Source organism: Bidens hawaiensis, unplaced genomic scaffold (assembly GCF_021521415.1).
Source record: "Bidens hawaiensis isolate Kalapana, Puna unplaced genomic scaffold, B.hawaiensis_p1.1 tig00419365_1, whole genome shotgun sequence".
Lineage (NCBI taxonomy): Eukaryota > Viridiplantae > Streptophyta > Magnoliopsida > Asterales > Asteraceae > Bidens > Bidens hawaiensis.
The window spans coordinates 157,343-179,687 of record NW_027504836.1 but is presented as its reverse complement, the minus strand read 5'-3'; the positions used below and the strand labels follow the sequence as shown (position 1 = coordinate 179,687).

Below are 22,345 nucleotides of genomic sequence, written 5' to 3'. Positions count from 1 at the left end.
GACCCTTCACCATCTAGTAGTAATAATCTGGCAAGAGTCGAATTGGATGATCTTCCATGGGATCCTTCAGATCGAAAGCCGATTTCATCATATCATCCTAATCAAAAAGATGAAATTAGAAGAACATATTTGCTAAGAGGGCCATGTCAACCTATTGGGCATAATTTCCCGCAACGAGATTTTGCTAACTTGGCCACTACATTGCTAATGTGAAAGAAGATTCGAGGTTTGACAATCTTAAAGGGGTAAGTGATCTTGCAAAAATGATGGTGGAAACAAGAAAACACATTGATTATCCGTTGGTTTATCGTTTAATAAAATTGTCACTAGTTCTACCGGTTGCAACGGCTAGTGTTGAAAGAAGTTTTTCTTCAATGAAGCATGTGAAGACGGAACTACGTAATAGGATGGGTGACGGGTACATGAATGATTCTTGCATTTGCTACATTGAAAGAGAGTTTTTACTACAAGTTTCGATCGAAGATGTAATGCAACGCTTTCAAAAGATGAAAACTCGTAAAGAACAACTATAAGGTTAGTTTTTTTTTTATTTCGAAAGATTATCGTTTTTAAGTCCCGTGTTTTTTTAGTTTCTAATGATGATGTTTTTTAGTTATTATATCGTTTTTTATTATATGATTAATCTTTCTTGACCCGAACCGTTAAACCAATCCGAATCGTCAACCCGACCCAATTTTTTTATACGCGTTCTTATATATTTAGAGCATCTTAAAATAGCGAACCAGATAAAAAAAAATTCTAAATCCGTCACTGGTGACGTAAACCACCTTTGTGCCAATACCCAAGCTTCTTTAGGCTTGTAAACTGCAATTGAATGTCCTGCTCCCTGTAAACATCCAGATGCATTAAAACATGTATATATAAATCTACATCATACATATACAAGGTTTTAGAAAAATGCATGCTACATAATATGTTTTCATTTTCTCAGACAGTAATTGTTTAGGCTCATTTATATGATTTTAAAATATAATAAACTAAATTCAATAGGTTCAATAGGAGACAATAATGAACTGATGATGATTTTTCTCACCTTAACAGTAACAAATGTCAATGAATAATTGTTTTTTGCATATTTTGTTTCGTACCTGCATAAGAAAAATTGAAGAATAACTTCTCAATAACATCAATATAAAACAAGTTATAATTTCAGTGTTCTTTAGTGAATGGAACACAATCTCACCCTCCAACTTGATCGTCAACATAGAACGGTATCCATGGAACCTCAACATCCAGATTTAGAGAAGTTATCCATTGCTCAACGCCAACGTATGGAAATGTTAAATCATGATCACCACTGTCAATTACAAGGCGGCAAAATCAATTGTATGCACACATATAACCAAATATATAAAATGATAATTATCTTCCGGGTAAGAGGGTAATGTTAAATTACCTATAGATCAAAGCTCGACAGCTTTTACTAGAAAGTTTCTTATGATAGGAGAAACTACTAAAAATGTCATAAGAGTAAAAGATTGTGTCATTCTTATCTTGTTGGTAATGCAAGGTATAGTTGATCACCTCCCATTTTTCAACTTTTCCCTGATAAAATTATAATATTATTGAATTAATAACAATAATAGTTCAAATATATATAAGATTACGTACTTGGCGAATATTGAGAGCTTGTTGTACAGCGTCGATGTTCGCCCATTTATTTAGGGCCTTCCTGTAATCTCTCTGAAAGTAATTAAACGAAAGCTTTAGTTTTGTTATATTTGTAAATGCACAAAAACCCGAATTATATATAAACTTTATGTAAAGAAATGTGTCTATGGCAACCCTTTTTGAGTGAAAACATAAATCACACATTACTATTGGTCACACCTTCGAACTCCTGTTTTATTATTTGTAATCAAAGTAGTTGGACTTCGAAAAGTTCAAAACTGAGGTTACTAAATATGCATAAGTATGTTGTATACCTACAACTAAACAAGGTACCTAGCTAATCGTAGACTCGGTACCTAGCTAATCTTTCAGAACTAGTTATATATTTCATGTGTGAAATAGCTAGATGAACAAAACTCTTAACACATTAAGTCATTAACACAAAACACCACATAATTTGGTGTTATATTAACACTTTTAACTAGGCCAACTAGGTTTAGCCTTTAATTAGTTATTGGATAACTATAAAATTACCCAGAAATTAGATAACCTGCTTTCCTTCACACTTGTTATCAGTATAAATATCATGTAAATATCTATATAGACGGTAATATTTTCATGATGTGCCTTAGACAAAAAGTAAAGAAAAGGAAAACAAAAATAATAAGATGAGAGAGAGCGATGAGTTACTTCACAATCTAGCGTGGGATCATTTTCGTCGCAGAAAGGATCCAAAATGTTTTCGACATTAATACGGCGTGTGCACTGCAAGTCGAAGCATCTAGCATAATTATATCATGAACACCAATTTTGTATGTTTTGATACTTGTATATATTCATAATTAAGCTCACCTCTTCATATCTTTGCAGACTGTTTGCGCATATCGTATTGGCAGAATTGGTATTTACATAATTACCATGACAATTTTCTGTGGCGGACTACAAATAAAATTGTAATACATAATACTTAGTGATCTGACTTGGTCTTTTTAATCTTTACAATTTACTAAAGTAGTTATATCACCTTATGAACTTCATATGATATGAGTCCCACACGATGAGCATATTCAAGTCTTGAATTGAAATCCTTGAACTTATCGGTTAGAGGACTGCAAATAGTGTAGCCCTGCATGTTTTATAACAAAAGTCTGCAAATTAAACATTTATAGCTTATTGTAAAAATATAATCTTTGTAAATCATTTATACTAAGTTCTAATCCTTTAAACACACAATAATGAACTCTTGGAATAAAGTAAAGTTTAGAAGGTTTAATGATTTACTTGAATGTTGAATTGCGGTTGATCTCCACGCTCATTACCTGTAAAATGCGAGCTTCTTTTGCTTCGCTCATGTATGGGAGTCGCCAAGCTTTTGTTCGGTTTGAGAACGTGTCAACCTATATATGTGGGGGAAACTGTTTCTATATTTGACAATGGTCTTCGAAGGGCGATTGAGGACATCGTGGTTTGTGGAGGTCCGTTCTTTGGGGATCTCCAATGGAGGTTAGCATCACTTCCGACCCGTTATGGGGGGTTGGGTCTCTGTTCGGCCAAGGATGTATCTACAAATGCTTTTGTGGCTTCGAGAGCACAGTCGTGGTGTTTGCAAGACCATATTCTTCGGGGTTGTGATATTTATGGGTTGGACTCTGATTATGGGTGTGCGATGGATCGTTTACGTACTTCACTTCCAGATTTTGATCTTAGCGGGTTCTCTAATAAGGACACCGCCCCCCCTAAAACCCAACATGTTGTGGCGAGTGCCTTATTTAGTGGAATCGTTAAGAGTTTAGAAGTGAAGTTTGATCTATCCCCTCGCCAAAAGGAGGTGTTTGAATGCCTTCGGGCTCCTCGGGCTCAGGATTTTCTAACGGCCATCCCCGTTGAAGGATTAGGCCAACGTATGTCGGGTTTGGAGTATCGGGCTATCCTTAAGTACCGGTTAATGATCCATATGTTCCCGACGGATGAACCTTGCCCAATTTGTCGCAAGGTCTGTTTGGATTCTTTTGGTGACCATGCGGTGCATTGCAAAGAATTACCTGGCTTTAAATACAGACATGATCTGGTTAGGGATGTTCTGTGTGATGTTCTTAAACGGGCAGGGATTTCTGCTAAAAAGGAGGCCCCTGTTAACTTTCTCACGGATCCTCTTGAAGGAAGGTCTACTTTACGACCAGCTGATATTCTTGTGTTCGGGTGGGCAGGGGGGAAACACGCCTATGTGGATCTTACAGGAGTGTCTCCTCTTGTTGGGCTCAGGGACCATGGGTTTGTTGTGGGTCAGGCTGCGTTGAAGGCTGAATCGGGCAAAGTTGTTAAACACGAGAAAGCTTGTTTAGATAATCAACATGTCTTTCTACCATTTGCCTTTGATACATTTGGTTTTCTGGCTCCAGAGGCTGTGAAGTTTTTTAGTAGGGTTCAGCGCGTCGTACACGGAACCTCTTCAGCTTCTAGGTCCCAAAGCTTCGTTTTTAGCAGGATTGGCTTTGCTATTTAAAAGGGGTTGCGGCGCAGCTTGTTGCCCATTTGCCTACCACTTTATTGTAATCGTTTTATAGTAAATTATATAAAATAAATCCAAGTTCACTCAAACTTTATGTGCCATGCATTAATGAAATAAAGCAAATAATATCACATGCCATAATTACCTTCATATAAATCTAATGCAACTCTGGGAATGATGAGCCCTACATAAGAAATTCCTGATATGTATAATGGATTCCGCAAAAACGTAGGATGATCGATCAAAAACTGTTCGTTAGACAAAACACAAAATGGGTATAACAATCCAAAAAAGTGTAATATAATTAGACAGAATTACAAATTTTGTCCTTTAAAAAAAGCCAAATTACGGTTCGTGTCCTTTTTTTAGTTTCCTTGCAGGCGGTGTACTTTAAACTTTTTTTTCTACACGTTATGTCCTTTACATTTTTGTCTTTTCGTCTACCCTGCGACTTCTTCTTCCTCTTTCTTCTTCATTGTGCCTCTGATACGTGAGTTTGATCCTTCAGATTATATGTGCCTCTCAGCAACAGGATGTTGCCTAACATAGACTCCAAAATTCAATCGATACAGTAATATGCAATCAAGTTAATTACTGAAGAAATCTAAAGTACAGATTACAGTTAAATTAGGTAATCAACATAGATTTCAAACTTCAATCAATAACAGTAATATAAAATCTCAAGAAATCTGAAGTTGAGATTACAGTTGAATCAATAGTCATCTTTCCCTAATTCTGTAAAAAGAATGTTACAATTCGACCTAATTACTACAGAACACTGTTAAATTAAGTAATTAATTAATACAATCAATAATCGTGTAATCGATCTTTAACATAACACAATCCAATTCAGATTACAGTTAAAACATTAAAATTCAACCTAATTACTAATTAAAGAATGAATAACCGTCAATTTGAGTGCTAATTGAGGAATTAGATAATTAATCGCAAACTGAGTGCCAAATTAGGTAAATAACAACGAAATTAACGATCAATTCGTAATTAACGAACTAATTTCAGCAATTATGAAGCCCTAGAAAACTGTAAAAGAGTTATAGAGGATTACAAATGGCTATAAGAGGACACGGTCCATTCTCGTTTTGAAGTACGATTCTAGTAGCGTTTCCTGAGAAGTATATCTTCTTCGTTCGATACATCGTTTGATTAACCGGCTGCTTCTCTTGCCACTTCGACAGCAGTTCCGACGGTGAAGCCATTGCAGCAGTTTCTAGTAACAATTACGAACTGAATACTGTAATTGAGCGTGTTACTATGTGTAATTGAGCGTGTAATTTGGTAGGTGTGAAGATGATGGGAAGTTGAGAAAGGAAAATGAAGAAGAAAGAGGAAGAAGAAGTTGCAGGGTAGACGAAAAGACAAAAATGCCCTCACATGCGCCTCACGTGAGGGCATTTAACTGAGTTTTTCTAACCCAGTTAGCGTAAAGGACATAACGTGTAGAAAAAAAAAGTTTAAAGTACACCGCCTGTAAGGAAACTAAAAAAAGGACACGAACCGTAATTTGGCTTTTTTTAAAGGACAAAATTTGTAATTCTGTCATATAATTATATAAACATCTCAAAAGATATGTAGGTCTTGAAACCCGATTAGAAAGGTTGCTAGGGTCATTCTTGGACTCTATAGCCACACGACTTTCATCCAAAAAGTGTTTTTTTTTTTGCACTTGGACTCCTGAGGTTTCCCAATTGTTGTCAATATTATCAAATCACTAACTCTATTAATTTTCATCGTTAAATTAAGAGTAAACCCGTCTTTTCACCGTAGTATGAAAGGCTTTTGGTATTCTTTCACATAAATTTTAATAGTAATTTGAACCCTTTTTTCCACTCTTTGATCCCACACAATCTTCAACCCTTCGAAGAATAGCCTCCACCACCATTTAAAAGCTTAAAGCTCATCCAGTGTGACCTACCTACAAACCTTCCGGCAAAATACTCTACTCTATTGTCTCGCAAGTTGCAACTATAGTAAGATCCTCTGAGACTCTATTAGTCTTTTTACATTTTTTTATTTTAAGTTGATTGGCGGATCCAGAAGTTTTAGTCAGTGGGTGCCATAAAAGTTAACCTAGAACGGGTTTGGTCAAAATGAAACGGGTCAACCAAAGATGGGTCGGGTCAAACCAAAATGGGGCGAATAAAAAAGTTACATTAAATAAACTATGTATATAAATTTAAGCAACAAAATTCATTAAACATAATAAACAAAATACATATTACAATTGACATTTACGTGAATTTATGTTTTGAAAACGATCAATTATAGCCTCATACGTACATACATATAAGTGTTTTTTTTTATCATTTGTTGTAAAATTATTAACCATTAAAAAATGATACTCTGAATAAATTCATATTTCGGTCTAATTATTATAATGTTTATATTGACTCTAAATTAACTAGATTGTTTTAGAAATAAAACCAAAATCACCGTTCCTCAAATGACAACAAAAATCTCATGCCTTTTAAATTTCAAAGAACACGCAAACAATCAATCAAAATGAAACCAACGGAAATCAAAATAAAAAAATGTAAACAATTGATAAGCATATTCGTACCATTATAAAAACAAGAATCCGAAATCACAAAAAAAAAATGAACAACGGCATATACGTGATGTGAAAACCTTTTCATCTCTCACTCTTGTATAACTTGTAGATTCCATATTTTCAATTTATAATTTGGTTAGACAATTAAGAAATTCAGGCTTAATTGTCATTTTTCAAAACAAAATAAAATTTATTTGAAAAGTTAAGCTCAAAAGATTGGGTTTGAGACACCGAAAAAGGTAAGGAAGGGGCACATGAGTCATTTTGCTTAATATATTAGAACTTTATAACATAAACTAGGTATTTGAGTGGGTGTCTACACAGCTACACTCCCCTTGCCCAACACTGGATTCGCCCTTGCACTTCCTGATTCGATCGGTCAAACATAAGTGTTTAGCAGGGGTGGCTCGTGGGACATCGAAAACAAGTTAGGGCTTTAGACCCACACTTAATTAAGGCCTCCAAGTCCAAAAAAATATTATATATAGATATATTATAATAGGTAAATTAAATTCAAAGTCAAGTATTAGTGTGGTGGGTAGGCTTGGTTGTTACTAAAATATAAGTTATAAGTTCAAAGCTTGTAATAAACAAAAAAATATTTTCTTAACAATTGTCATAAAAAGACCACAAAATCTAGTTTTGATTTAGGCCTCCAAATTCGTTGAGCCGGTCCTGATATTTAGCATCATTACTATAATTAAAGACACAAGAGACAAGACCATGCATGTTCTTCTGATTGATTTCAATTCAATTGTTCATTGAATATTTTCTCTTTAATTAGATACTATGGTTGCCATCATGCCATGAATCTTCAATCACGTCATGGAAAACTTAAACGAAGCGAGATGATATATGTCGGTGAAAACTCATATCCGAAACATGATGATTTATGTATGTGTAAACTCAAAGTTGATGGAAGGAATAGTACGTTGGAGAGTTGCCATGCATTAAAATAACAATACATGGTGTACTGTTTTGCCTCCCTAGAACAACCGTCTTGTACACCGAGTAAAAAAGACATAAATACCGGCTCTTATTTAACGGTAATAATTAATTGGATATGGTTAACTAATATTATTATAACTAATGCTTACGTAAGTGTTGGTGACGAGTGAACACAAACTGTCCATTACAACACCAATTGTCATTGCAAAAATGCGTATGGACCACAGTTAATTAAAATCTTTTTTTCCCAATGGTTTTTAAGGATGTTTTTTCGGGGGTTTGGACATTAACTTTTAGGCCCTCAATTTTTTTGGCTTTTTCTTAAATCGTATTTTATTCAAATTTACTTTAGAAATAAACTCATTTTATGACTAAAAGTTTTAACGTTATAAAAACTCTTAATGAACATATATAAAACTTTAATAACTGTATAAAAGCTATATTTAAAAGATTCAAATCTTCATGTATTTCAAAACTTTTTACAACTTTTTCATTTTAAATTATTTAAACTTATTAAAATATATATAACCCAACTCTGGCAATCCGATACTATATAAAAAGTAATTTACCTGCGTGTTGTGCGGTAAAAACGGTTGGTTTTCACTGCGTGTTGCAGCGTTGAGTTAACGTGAATTTGGTCGGTATTGGCTACGTTTGTTACGATAGCGAAACTAAATCTAAAAAATAAATTCATCAAACTAACATATTTTAAAATAAAAAAACTAGCGGCACTCGTATAACGTATTATAACAAAACATAAACATATTTATTAAGTCGGTAAAACTCGGGCGTTCGTAAAACCCGAGCGTTATAACAGTGAGTCGACGTGAATTCAGGCAGTATCAATTTTGTTCATTACAATACAAACAACGTTGGTAAAACCAGAGCGTTAAAACCCAAAAAATAAATTCGTCAAATTAACATATAAAAAGACTACTATATATGAAAATAAAATACTTAAAACGACATTTATTCAATTAGTAAAAACCAAATGGTGGTAAAACGCATGCATTTTCGTGCACTGAGGCGATAACTTGACGTTAATTTGGTCGGTTTCAGTCAACTAATGTTTTTTCTTAATCTTATCTTACTCTTTTAATAAAATAAAATTTCTATGAATTAGGTGTCAAGCTCACATTGATCGATTCTAGCATAATTTTCTCTCATAGTATCCTAATATGTAATCACATTAATCCTAGTTATCAATTGATCATGAGTTAAAAGCATTTTGACAGTTGTTTTATAAAATAGTCAATTTTCTCTCATAGTATTCTCTTTCTCATATCTCATTATCATAGCCATCTACGGGTCAAATCTATTTTGACAATCGGTTATAAAATAGTTATTAACTAAAGCAAAATATTAATTGAAAATCAAACAATTAGAAATATGAAAGTTAAACACCTAGAAAATAGCTAAGAACATTTTTTTATGGTTGGTTTGTTCTTTTAATTTCCACTTTTGTTTTCCTATGGACACTATATATTGTATTATTTAGGGTAACTAACCGACATGGCCTAAGATATTAATATTTGATGATGATGATGAAAATACTTATAATGATAAAACATTAAATGATATATGTAAAAAGATTTTCTCAAATTTATAAGTTTGAGATTCTACACCTTTTGTTGTTGTACTTTGTATTATATATTTCATTTCTTTTTTACCTTTACATGTTGTTTCTTTATTTCAATTAACAGACATTATTTAATTTTATCATTTAACAAATTTCATGTACACGGGTCAAAAAATTCTCTCAAGCTATCAGATTGTTTTATTTGTAAATGAAGGTTTCTCATGCATTTGACTCGATTCACGGGTATAGGTCTCACTAAACCAGATAGCCCTTAAACGGGTTATTACATCTCATTATATTAAAAATTAATCTCATCAAATATTTGATATGAAAATCCTATAAAATAATGATATACTAAAAACTAATATCCGTTTTTTAAAATATATATTTTTTATAATAAAGAGACAAATTTATAGTAAAAAAAAACGGGTCATAGGTCTCACCAAACCCTGATAGCTTAAATTCATGTTATAACATCTCATTTATTTGTGAAACCATTTTATCATTAAATCTTAAGTATATTATTAACTTCGTTATAATAAATCAAATTAAAATCCTAATATATATATATATATATATATATATATATATATATTATAAACAAATAATGTGAAATAACCTCGTAATATGGGGGATAAAAGCTAGTTATGTATATATATGATTTGGATCAAATACAAATGAAATTAACCTGCTAAACGTGAGAATCACGTAAAGTAATTATATATTCAAGTAGAGTAATTATGTAATTACATAATAGAGTAATTGTGTAATTACTCTAATTGTATATATAATTACTCTACTTGATACTCACGTTTAGCACATTATTTTTATTTGTATGTTAACTTTCCCCTGTATATATAAGGCATTAATAATTTAATATGATATTACAATACACAAAATGATCGTGAAAAAGAAAAAGAAATATAAAATGATATTACTATTTGGAAATGTTTTCTAAAATGAAATGAAGCGTGTGAGAATATTTTATATAAGTTTTTACATTTTTATAGTATTCCAAATGCGTTGGATGACTAGACAATTTGTAACGTTTTAGACTTCCATGATATGTTTTTTTTAGTGAGCTGAAAACCGATTAACAATAACAAAAAAACCCTGACAAAAACGAAATAACCGACCCAAACTAACAACGGGCTGTTCGATTTTGGTTATGCTTGGTTCCAAAACCAAACCAATTGATGCTTACTCTTGACTAAGGATGTCGATTAAACCCGAACAAGATGGAAATAATCGAAACGTCGAGTAATCTGGTATGGGACCAAGTAATACTTTTGAATATTATAAAGTCGATCTACGAAACTTGTTTGTATATTTGTTTGATAGATTTTCGTTCCAAATTTATTATGTTGGATCAAAAGTTTCACGTAAATTAATTAATAGGTGGTTAACAAATTTTGATACTTTCTGGCCAATTTTTTCAACCACCCATATTTCAAACCCAAATGTAACAGCGAAAACTAACCCAAATTCAAACCCGAGAAAAACCAAAACAAACATTAAAAAAAAAAAAGAAACTTGGGTTTCTGTTAGGTTTAACCCTAAACTGAGCCACATAGATCACTAAAACCTTTTTAATAAATTCGGTAGCTTGGGAAGCTAGAATAGTATCACTGCTAATCCACCCTTCTTCGGTTTTGGCGTAGGAAAAGCCGGTACCAGCAGGCATATCCACGAATATGATGTTCGCCATCTATAAAATTACATGAAACAATATGCCCAACAGATTAAATAAATATCACATTTACTTGATAATTGAATTAATGTAAAGTAATGTGAGGAATTACTCTATATAATAGTAACTAAGTTTTAAAATTGTTTCAATCAGGTCACTGATAAAATATCGTGTTCCAATACGGTTATTGAAGTTTTTTTTTGTTTCAATCTTAGATATTTTACATGGATAGCTGGTTATCTAGGTTTTTTTCCCAAATTATTGGACATTGCATAATATTTATTTACAAATTGCAGAAATTAATTTTTAAATTTCAATAAATTGAAAAAAAAAAGAGTCAAAAAACTACCATTCTTTTAAGTTATGTTTTTTTTTATAAAAAAAACATCAGCTTTTTTTTAAGTTTTGGAAAAATACTTAGGTTACGTTTTTACATCATCATTTTAAAGTTTCATTCTACTATTTAAAATTTGATTTTTACCTAAGTATTTTTCCAAAACTTAAAAAAACATATGATGTTTTTTTTATTAAAAACGTAACTTAAAAATGGTGGGTTTTTACATTTTTTTTTGCAATTTTTTCTCAATTTAAAAATTATTTTTTAAATTTTTAAATAAATATTATGCAATGTCAAAATGTTTGAAATAGAAAAAAAAAACTAAATAACTTGTTATACAGATAAAATATCTATTATTGAAACAAAAAGGCTAACTTAAATAACTGATTTGGACAAAATATTTTATCAATGACCTGATTAAAACGAGTTTAAACTTTAGTTACCGTTGAATTAGATTAATCCATAATTTAAACCAGATTAATCCATAATTTAAACCTGTGTCCAAGCGTTTGGATTCAAAGCTAATGTGAGATTGTCCTTATTTAAGCTAAGTGGGCCTACACATACAAGAAAACAATGTATTAGGCTATTAGCTACAAATTATAATTTTAGTAATTATAAATTTTTGGAGGGCAAATTTGTCTTTTATGCCATGACACCATCTCGTTTAGATAGCGAAAGAGTATTTACACTTTTACCTCCTTACCTGTAATCATGTATACGAACCAGTAGTCTTATATCTTTTAAATTAGGAATAATTTCGTACATCCCGTCTGTAGGGGTATGGTACTAAACCCGGCTTACGACCTTAATTTATTATGTTTGGCTTGTTTTATTATATGGGCTAATACAATATTATTGGGCTGAGGGGGTTTTGTGGAGGTAACCCTAACTGGGCTAGGCCCATTAAGGTACCATGATGGTGGCCATGAGGCTCCCTATATAAGGAGGTTTCCACCTCCTTATTAGGGGTTGGTTGTTCTCAATAAGAGCCACCACCATAACCATTTTTGTGTCTGTAAACAAGAGATCCTTGAGATTTCTTAGCAGTCACCTCCACACCCCCAAAAACCATTGCAGATCTTAAGCTACCGGAGAAGAAGATCGAGTCGTGGTTCGCTTATCTCGAAGACCGGGGAACATCGTCATGGATCAGGTCAGATTCATTTCATGTTTCTACACCGTCAATTATTCGGAATATATTGTTAAGATGTACTTAATTTTATATTTTTTTTACATTAAATGTAAATTTATTTAAGATTGAGTTATGGATTATAATGTACAACTCATCCATGAAACATTGTGTATATCCCTTGAGAGTGAATTTATTTATTAAGTAATTCAAAGTTTCACATAACATCTACTCTTAAGTACTAGTCTTAAGCTATTTACATATTAAACAACTTTCTTTTAACACTCATATTATTTTAAAATACTTTATTTCCTTAATAATATTTTTTATTTTTCTCAATAATGAGTTAATCAAAATTTCATGCGTGTGTTGGCGAAGCACCGAGTAAAAATCAACTTTAAATATAAATACCACAAATTAATTAAAATACAACTTTAGTTTTATAGTTACGACAACTATTAATAGCGAGATTTCAGTAAAATCTAACTGTGTAAACAATGAATTTCTGTTTGTTAAAGTCACAAATTCGTTTTTACCATTAAATGATAACTTTTGTTAAACCTTTAAAACCGTCAGTGTTTCTGTTAGTGTGTTGTATTCCCCACCGTATCACGTAGGCACCTCTTTAATATAAACACACATATAGGTAATGGATCTTCTTAGAACAATCATTTTTTTTCATATGTATAACTCCGTATATCCTAATTTCATATACAAAAAAGCACAAGTAGCTAGGACGACTATTTGCATATAATAATAATCGTTACAAAATATATATGTGTAATAAACACCATTGGTCACATGCGTAACCAGTGTCAACCTTGCCGTAACACGTGATGTATTTTGCTAGTTTAAGTTGAATGAAGTCTGATGCAAACACACAAATGACCTGCAAGATTACTTATGTGCTTGACATGCGTTCATTTATATATTTCATCTATGTTTATTGTTTAGTGATTAACAGTAACTTATAAAAGGATGATATATATAATTATGAAAATGGCAGATGATCGAGCATACCTATTTCATCCATAAAGGAAAGTAAACCAGAAGCCCCAGGGCCACCCGAAATATAATATATAAGCGGGTCTTCTTTTGGATTTCTCATTGACTCAACAAAATAGTATGAGAATTGAATCTCTTCCTTCTCTCCTATTCCCATATAACTTCCATACAAAATATATACGGTTCAATTAGAAGAACATATGCACACATATGTCATATATCAAAAGGTTAGTCCCATAAACGTACATATACGTGTGTGTGTGTATATATGTGTGTGTGTATCAGTGTATGTATATGCATACACACATATTAGCGAAACAACTAAAATCTTATATTAAGCGATTATTTTTGTTGTGTGGTAGGCTATTTGGAAACTTCAGAATAAAACGGTTTTCTTGATCGAAGAATCGTCCAAAGACAGAGTTGTTATTTAATGATGTTTATTTATCATTTTCTTGGTATTCATTTAGCTATAGGAAGGATAAGTATAAAATCTATCGGATAGAGTGTTCAAAAAACAGGGAATAAAATACAAATATGCATGATGTTTACCCAGTTTCAAACTTGAAAGGAAGATCACCGGAATATCCAGGAAGTTTCTTGATAATTGATTTTGAATGTGATTGAAGTATCAACAACGAATGAACGATGAGAACGAAAACAAAATATCTTAACATGGTTTTGGAAAACTCCTTTGGTGTCTCTTCTAAGCCTTTCGAGTCTCATTAGATGATATTTATAGAAAATAACTTACGTGTACAAACAAAAAATGATATGCTCCTAATAAATGTCCCGTAACAAAAATGTACAGTTGAAAAAATGGTAATTGTGATCACTTTTATTTATCATGATACCATCCAAAGTTCCAGACCATCTGACAAATAATAGAGTATGTATTAGAAAGACCAAGGGTTGTAGTCAGTTGGTAGAGTATCTTGTTTACATGTGCACCGATGATCTAGGAGAATAAAAAAAATGAGCTCGCAAAAATTACAGATATATTCGGTTAACTTAGAGAGCTTAAGCTAGACTCATTTTAAGATTTGGTAAAAACTCGAGCTTGGATCATCAGTAATTGTTCAAACTCACGCTCAAATGGGTCTCGTCTCATTTATTGCTTATACTTATTAATCGATATATAGGGAAACTAAAAATTTAGGAAACTGTGGAACTCTTTATTTTATATGTATATATGGTTGGTACACACACATATATACAGATAAATGATTTGATACATTAATCATTTATGTACGCGACACTCTGGAATGTCGATTTTCAATAACCACGTTAACCCTAAAATCACAACTATGTACGTAAGCCGATCTTTGTCCACCTCTGCTCATCGATTCCGCCCACCTTCACCATCACCGTTCAGTAATCGGTCACCGTCCAACGATTATGTCCATCGTCGCGACCATCGTCTATTGTCGTGAACAACATTTTCTTCCGTTACAACCATTAATCGTTGTTCACATATCAGTTAATCAAATTGACAAATTGAAATATAAATTGCTTAACCTGATTGATCTATTAACCTTGAAATCGATCCAATTACTCATCAATTTAAAGCTTCAATTGATCAATTATGAGTTTTGAGTGATGTGTTTTAACCTTGAATGTTTTAGGATTTATGCCTAAATATTTTAATTAGGTTTTAAGCTTTAACGTTTTAAGGTTTAACCCTGAATGTTTTAGGGTCGGAATTTAGCTTGAACATTTTTATTTTCTTAACACTTAACGTATTTTGCGTACCTATTTTACGTTAAACAATTATAAATTATATATATATATATATATATATATATATATATATATATATATATATATATATATATGATCAGGATCATGAGAGAACTTTTTTGAAATTGAGAACCATGAGAACCATTTTGGATCACAAAAAACCCAAAAATAAAAAAAAATCATAAAATAAAAAAAACACAAAAATGAAAAAAGTAGAAAAACCAAAATTCTTATTTTAACATCCCGGTTTCATAAAAAAAACTCGGTTTAGCCAAATTATATACACATATGTATAATATGTATATACATATATGTACATTTACATGATTTTTTATACACATGTGTATAATTTAAGATAAATGACATTGTACATATGTGTATATTACGTAACTAAAGATTAAATAAAATTATACATATGTGTATAATACGACGTTTTTTAATTTTTTTTTAATTTTTTTAATTTTTTTTAATGAAACCGGAATGAAATATAAGAATTTTGGTTTTTTTTACTTTTTTAAATTTTTTGTTATTTTTTGTTTTATGATTTTTTTAAATATTTTTTTCAAATGTGTTTTTAGTGATCCAAAATGGTTCTCAAAGTTCTCAATTTGCAAATGGTTCTCTTAGGATTTTTACTATATATATATATATAAGAGAGAGAGAGAGAGAGAGAGAGAGAGAGAGGTAGGTGTACAAACTGGGCAAATGTGCGACGATTAGTTTTTAAGACACGACCAAGCCAATACAAATATGACTTGTAAACTATTTGACAACGATGGGAAATTTGTTTCCATAATTGCCGTATGGTAGGGTAACACTTATTTAGGGTATATAATATAGTAAAGAGTAATCGTTGTGAATTGGTTTCGTTCTTTTTTATTTATTTATTTTTTATAAATATTTGGAACTACTCTCAATACCTAATTAAGTTAGCCTTTATGAGACGGAATGATAACCAATCATACTGATTTTCACACTTTAGGTCTGACTTACCCAAAAACAATATCAAGGAGGAAACCCACCACTTGGTAAAACCTCCTTAAGTCAAATTTCGAACTTGATACCAATATGATCACAAGCCACAATTTTCCATTTGCGGACCTATATGTTGAGTAGGGAGGTCGGCCGACCCTGTGAAATTTTTTTAGTAGTATATATGTGTTAATCCCAACTGTCCCTTGTGAAATTTTGAGGATCACTACTAGAAAATAAGTCATTTTCCCACAAAACTTTCTTACAAATTTCCTACGACATGTAGTTCCAACAGATTTCTAACAAAAAAAAAATAAGCTTCAACTTTGCTACAACATTATCTAATAAACATTATGTTAAATCAAAATAGTTTTTGTAGGAAAGTTGTAGGAAGTTTACAACCACATCTTTTTGTAGCAATTTTGTAATAAAAGTTGTTGGAAAACAGTTGAAAACGATTTTCAAGCATGTGTTTTTCCAACGTAACTTTTTGTTGGAAACTTGTTAGAAATTGGATTTTCCAACAAATTTCCTACGAATTCAGTTATAGAAAAACATCTCTTTTTCTACTAGTGGATGATAGAGAAACCCCAGTGGAATTATAGAACGACCCTCATGAAATTACAAAACCAGTCATAATAAAAATAGATTTACCTACTTACAGTTATAATTTCATGGACGGCAGAAAAACCCCGTGAAGGGTTATGTTCAGAAATTTGGTGTGGATTTCAATGAAGTTTTCGCTCCTATTGCTTGAATTGAAACGGTTAGATTATTACTCGCCTTAGCCGCCCGAGAGGGGTGGGAAGTACATCACTTGGATGTGAAGTCGGCGTTCTTACATGGTGAGCTTGACGAGACCGTGTATGTTAGTCAACCGGAAGGTTTCGAGAAGAAAGGAAATGAAAATAAAGTTTATTTATTAAAGAAGGCCCTTTACGGGTTAAAGCAAGCACCGCGAGCTTGGAATGTGAAACTCGACAAAGTGTTGCAATCGCTTGGTTTTTACCAATGTCAACGAGAAACGGCGGTGTATCAAAAATATATAAAGAATGACATATTAATAATATGTGTGTATGTTGATTTACTTGTCACAGGTTCAAGTAAGGATGAAATTCTTAAGTTCAAGAAACAAATGGAGGAACAATTCGAGATGAGCAATTTGGGTTTATTGTCATTCTATCTCGGAATAGAAGTCTCACAATCTGAAACTGGGATCGAGATCAAGCAAGAAGCCTATGCCAAGAAGATCTTGAAAGAAACAAATATGGAGATTTGTAATCCTACCAAGTGTCCACTTGAACCGAGCACAAAGCTTTCGAAAGACGAGAAGGGGAAACCCGTTGATGCTACCGTCTACCGAAGAATAATCGAGTGTTTGAGGTATTTGTTACATACGAGACCGGATTTGAGTTTTTCTGTTGGAATAGCGAGTCGGTATATGCAAGAGCCAAAGGAATCTCATATGGATGCGATTAAGCATATTCTTCGGTATGTTAAAAGAACCGTGTCTTATGGTTTAAAGTATTCGAGGGGTGGAAGTCGTCACCTTTACGGGTATTCCGATAGTAGCCATGGAGTTGATGACGTTGATGGCAAAAGTACTACCGAGTATGTTTTCTACTTTGATGATGCCCCGATTACTTTGTGTACTAAAAAACAGCCAACGATAGCTTTATCTTCGTGTGAGGCGGAGTTTATGGCAGCAACCGCGGCTGCGGGTCAAGCCGTTTGGCTCCAAGAATTACTTAGTGAAGTAACGGGATGGCCGATGGAAACCGTAGTATTATATGTTGATAATACATCTTCCATTGCACTTATGAAGAACCCGGTGTGGCATGGTCGAAGTAAACATATAAAAACAAAGTATCACTTCATACGAGATTGTATCAAGAACGGGGATGTTAGTGTGGAACATATTCCCGGAAGTGAACAACGAGCTGACACGTTGACGAAGGCTCTAGCTCGTATAAAGTTTGCGGAGATGCAAAAGCTACTTGGAGTGGATGATCTCTCGAAGGCCAAACCGAAATTAGAGGGGTGATTGTTAGCTATAATTTGGTTTGGTCCGGTCCATCGAGCCTATGGTGGATCGGTATCTTGGAGACCAAGTCGAGCACATGACTTGGGCTACAAGTTATTTAAATAATTGTTTAATTATGTTTTTACTAATTAGTATTTGAGTATGATAATGAGTTTGTATTTTAGTCTAATTAGGTTTTCATATTTAAACTAGTATATATACCCGAGCTTATGGGTTATATCAATATGCATTGTAATTTTTCGAGCTAATGAAAATTACAAGGATCGAGCTTATGATCTAAATGCGTTTTGTGTTTTCGATTCTGGTTACCAAACTTCACTTAAGATCGGCTCACTAAAGCTAGAGCCCAAATTAAAAGCTCATTTAATAAACGAACTCGAGCCTAAGTTTTATATTGAGTTTGACTGAGCTCACGAGCTTAATTAAGCTATTATTATAATAGTTTTTAGTTGATATGATCAATATCTAATTACATAAGAAACACTATTATATTATGTAATTAAAATAATCAATAGTTCGTGCTCTTCTAAGTTAAACGATCCGAGCCCGTGTTTAGGTGAGCTCGGGCTCAGCTCAACGGTAGATTTATACGTTATGTTTACAATTTCTTTTATATAAAATGGGTCATGTCCAACCCGACGCAGCCCATTTGACGCTCATTAAGTTACTTATATTGATCAATTGCTGCATGCAGGTACTGGTAACTTTTGCAAACTCTTTCTGGTTAATCTCATCAAGTCTTAATGCAGCTAAAAGACTTCATGATACAATGCTGCATTCGGTTCTTAGAGCTCCAACAACTTTTTTTCAAACTAATCCAATCGGACGGATGATTAATAGGTTTGCGAATGATCTTGGTGATATTGACCGCAATGTTGCTAATCTTGCAAACCAGTTTCTGAATCAAGTTTGGCAATTGCTTTCAACTTTTGTGCTTATTGCCATTGTCAGCACAATATCTTTGTGGGCCATTATGCCTCTTCTGTTTTTGTTTTACACAGCCTACCTCTATTATCAGGTTAGTATCCTTCTCATTTACCCTTTATGTTTCTTTATATAGGTAAAAAAGAAAAGCAATGATAAATACATTTTGGACAACCACTTCCATTTTAGCTTCTATTTTCTTTATTTTTCCAATTAGTAAGGGTTATAACATAACCTGAATTGACACATTTTCAGAGCACATCGCGGGAAGTCAAGCGTTTGGACTCCATAACCAGGTCTCCCATATAAGCACAATTTGGCGAATCATTAAACGGTTTATCAAGCATTCGTGCTTACAAAGCATACGAACGCATGGCCACCATTAACGGCAAATCAATGGATAACAATATCAGATTCACCCTCATAAACTTCAGCTCCAACCGTTGGCTCACCATAAGACTTGAAACACTAGGAGGTATAATGATTTGGTTAACTGCCACCTTTGCAGTCATGCAATTTTCAAGAACATATGATCAAGTAGCGTTTGCGTCCACCATCGGCTTACTCCTAAGTTATTCTCTAAACATCACAAATCTTATGAGTAATGTTTTAAGACAAGCGAGCCGGGCAGAAAATAGTTTTAATGCTGTTGAACGCGTGGACACGTATATTGACTTAGCATCTGAGGCTCCATCTGTGATTGAGAATAACCGACCGCCACCTGGCTGGCCTTCATTGGGTGTAGTGGAGTTTGAAAATGTGGGATTTAGGTACAGGCCCGGTCTTCCTTCGGTTTTGCATGGTATATCTTTTAGTATATCTTCTACTGAAAAGGTTGGGATAGTTGGAAGAACGGGTGCTGGGAAGTCGCCCATGATTAACGCATTGTTTCGTTTGGTTGAGCTTGAAAAGGGAAGAATTTTGATTGACAGTTATGAAATTTCAAGTTTTGGATTGACGGATTTGCGTAAGGTTCTTGGTATTATACCACAATCACCTGTTCTATTTTCAGGTATGATTAATCTTGATCAGTAAGATAGCGAATAATAAAGTTATTCAATATCAAAGTTTACTAAACTTTCATTGTTTTCTAGGTACGGTGCGTTTTAATCTTGATCCGTTTAACGAGCATAGTGATCCTGAGCTTTGGGAGGCTCTTGAACGGTCGTATTTAAAGAACGCGATTGTCAGAAATCCCTTTGGTTTGGATGCTGAGGTATGACTTCACATTTCACTCTTTGGTGCTTTTACATATATTTCAAATTTTGTATTATTTCAAACATAAGTTTTTCAATTGTTATGAAGGTTTCGGAGGGAGGTGAGAATTTTAGTGTTGGACAAAGGCAGGCAGGCAGCTACTGAGTCTTGCAAGGGCGTTGTTAAGAAAATCAAAGATTCTTGTTCTCGATGAAGCAACTGCAGCCGTGGATGTCAGAACCGATGATTTAATACAAAAAACAATCAGAAAAGAATTTAAATCACGCACAATGCTTATTATTGCGCATCGACTCAACACCATCATTGATTGCAACAGAATTATTGTGCTTGAAAGCGGTCAAGTATGTCTTCCACTTATATTTATATTGAAAATTTCATGATACATTTAATGAAAATGTTTTGAATTTGATTTCAGACTGCGGAATATGATTCTCCGGAAAGGTTAATATCGCGTGAAGGGCTGTTTTCGAAGATGGTTCAAAGCACAGGGGCTGCAAATGCGCAGTATTTACTGGATATTGTACTTGGTGGAGTTGGAATAAACAGGTCCAGTGGAGAAACACCACAAAATGATGTTGATATAAGCCTTGATGATCACATGTGACAAGAAAGTACAAACTCTCATTTGTTTTTCGGTCACACTTGTAGCCGGTACTCAATTGTATTGACAACTTTGGCCTAATGAATTTTACTAGTTTACCATCAACATATATTGAAAACATCAATTAGTTTGAAATTTCCAAATTAAAGATGTTGTCTAAAGCTATCAAGTTTGTTTGTCTTAATTATACCATGGTTCACACCCTCTAACTTAGTTTAATTATCATCTAAAGCTAAAAGGTTCGGTTTTGTTAGGCCTTGATTGGTCATTCGACTTGCTTCAATATCACTAGTATTAACTATTAATGTTATTAGATTAACGGGAGTAAGATGACGGTGCCAAGCACACTGCTTAGGCGTTTGTTCTTGTTTTTGTTTCACTTTTGATATGCCATTTAGACAAAAAGAAGGTAAGTTTAATAAATACCATGGTTACAACATGACTCTGTGAGTAGCTAGCTACCTGATATAGCTAGCACGACCGAACGAGTGTCTTACGCGAGAGTTAGCTTCAACCATGTTGCTCATCTCATTTGAGATCAGATGTATGACTGAATTTTCCTTTTTTAAATGCTGATTTTACCCTTAAGTTGAGAACAAATTTTACTAATAACAAAATAAATCATGTCATCCCAGAAAAGTTTATAAACGCAAATATTAATTTACAACAATCTCTCACCAACGGCTACAAGATATGGAATGAAGTAGAAATCATAACAATGGCTTAAAACAAATACCGTCAACAAGGGCGGAACATATGTGGGGCAGGGAGGGTGAGATTCAATCTGGCCCTCCTGAATTTGGGTTTAGAAATGGGTTTTAAAGCTACTGTTGTTCTCTTGATTGGGAAGTTTCTTGGTTTTTTCTTTTACTATGAGATAAAAAGATGGACAAGAAGAAAAAATTTGACTTATTATATTTTTGAAAATGATAAAATAGATGAGTGTAAACTGAAAATATTGACACAGTTATCCATATAACCCCTTCCCATAATAACTTACTAGAAAGTTTATTATACTCTTGAAAATGATAAAATGAGTGGCTTCAAAGTTTGATTTTCAATTTATATTATTGTTTATTCATTTACTTGATTGTTAATTATTTCATTAGTTGAGTATATCGGCAAGTTTAATGAATTAGCCTTAATGTGGGGAAGTATTATCCTGCAATAAAATATCATATGATTTTTTTGTCGTGTAATTGTAAAAACTGTTTTTTTTTCTTGGATATATGATCTTTATGTAGTGTAAAAAAGTTGGTTTTTTTATTTTATTTTGTTATGTGTTTGAGCTTATGATTAATATAAGATTTTAATCATAAGATTTTCAGCCCCAGCTATGAATATGTTCAAGTTCCGTCACTGACCGACAAACAATAGGCATGAGTGTTACCGATGTTGAGGTTTTGCATACCGTCTCAAACCAACCAAATATGTACCTTTTTATA

At 33.0% G+C, this 22,345-nt stretch overlaps 1 protein-coding gene and 1 pseudogene across 2 annotated transcripts; one reads left to right on the top strand and one right to left on the bottom strand.

Annotated features, from left to right (window-relative positions):
• Positions 1-13: 13 nt before the first annotated feature.
• On the bottom strand, positions 14-14,113 carry LOC143608430 (serine carboxypeptidase-like 13). Its single transcript, XM_077083473.1, has 15 exons — positions 13,954-14,113; positions 13,417-13,562; positions 11,760-11,821; positions 10,823-10,945; positions 4,287-4,389; positions 2,914-2,951; positions 2,657-2,758; positions 2,485-2,571; positions 2,323-2,397; positions 1,633-1,704; positions 1,418-1,566; positions 1,205-1,318; positions 1,055-1,109; positions 773-847; positions 14-97 (listed from the first exon to the last, which is right to left on the bottom strand). Exons 1-15 carry the CDS (start codon positions 14,076-14,078, stop codon positions 14-16), a joined length of 1,410 nt encoding a protein of 469 aa, XP_076939588.1. The 5' UTR covers positions 14,079-14,113.
• A 4,663-nt stretch (positions 14,114-18,776) lies between these two features.
• On the top strand, positions 18,777-21,100 carry LOC143608429 (ABC transporter C family member 11-like; annotated as a pseudogene). Its single transcript, XR_013149251.1, has 5 exons — positions 18,777-19,175; positions 19,337-20,093; positions 20,176-20,297; positions 20,387-20,640; positions 20,715-21,100. The product of XR_013149251.1 is annotated as an ABC transporter C family member 11-like (transcript).
• The last annotated feature ends 1,245 nt before the right edge of the window (positions 21,101-22,345 follow it).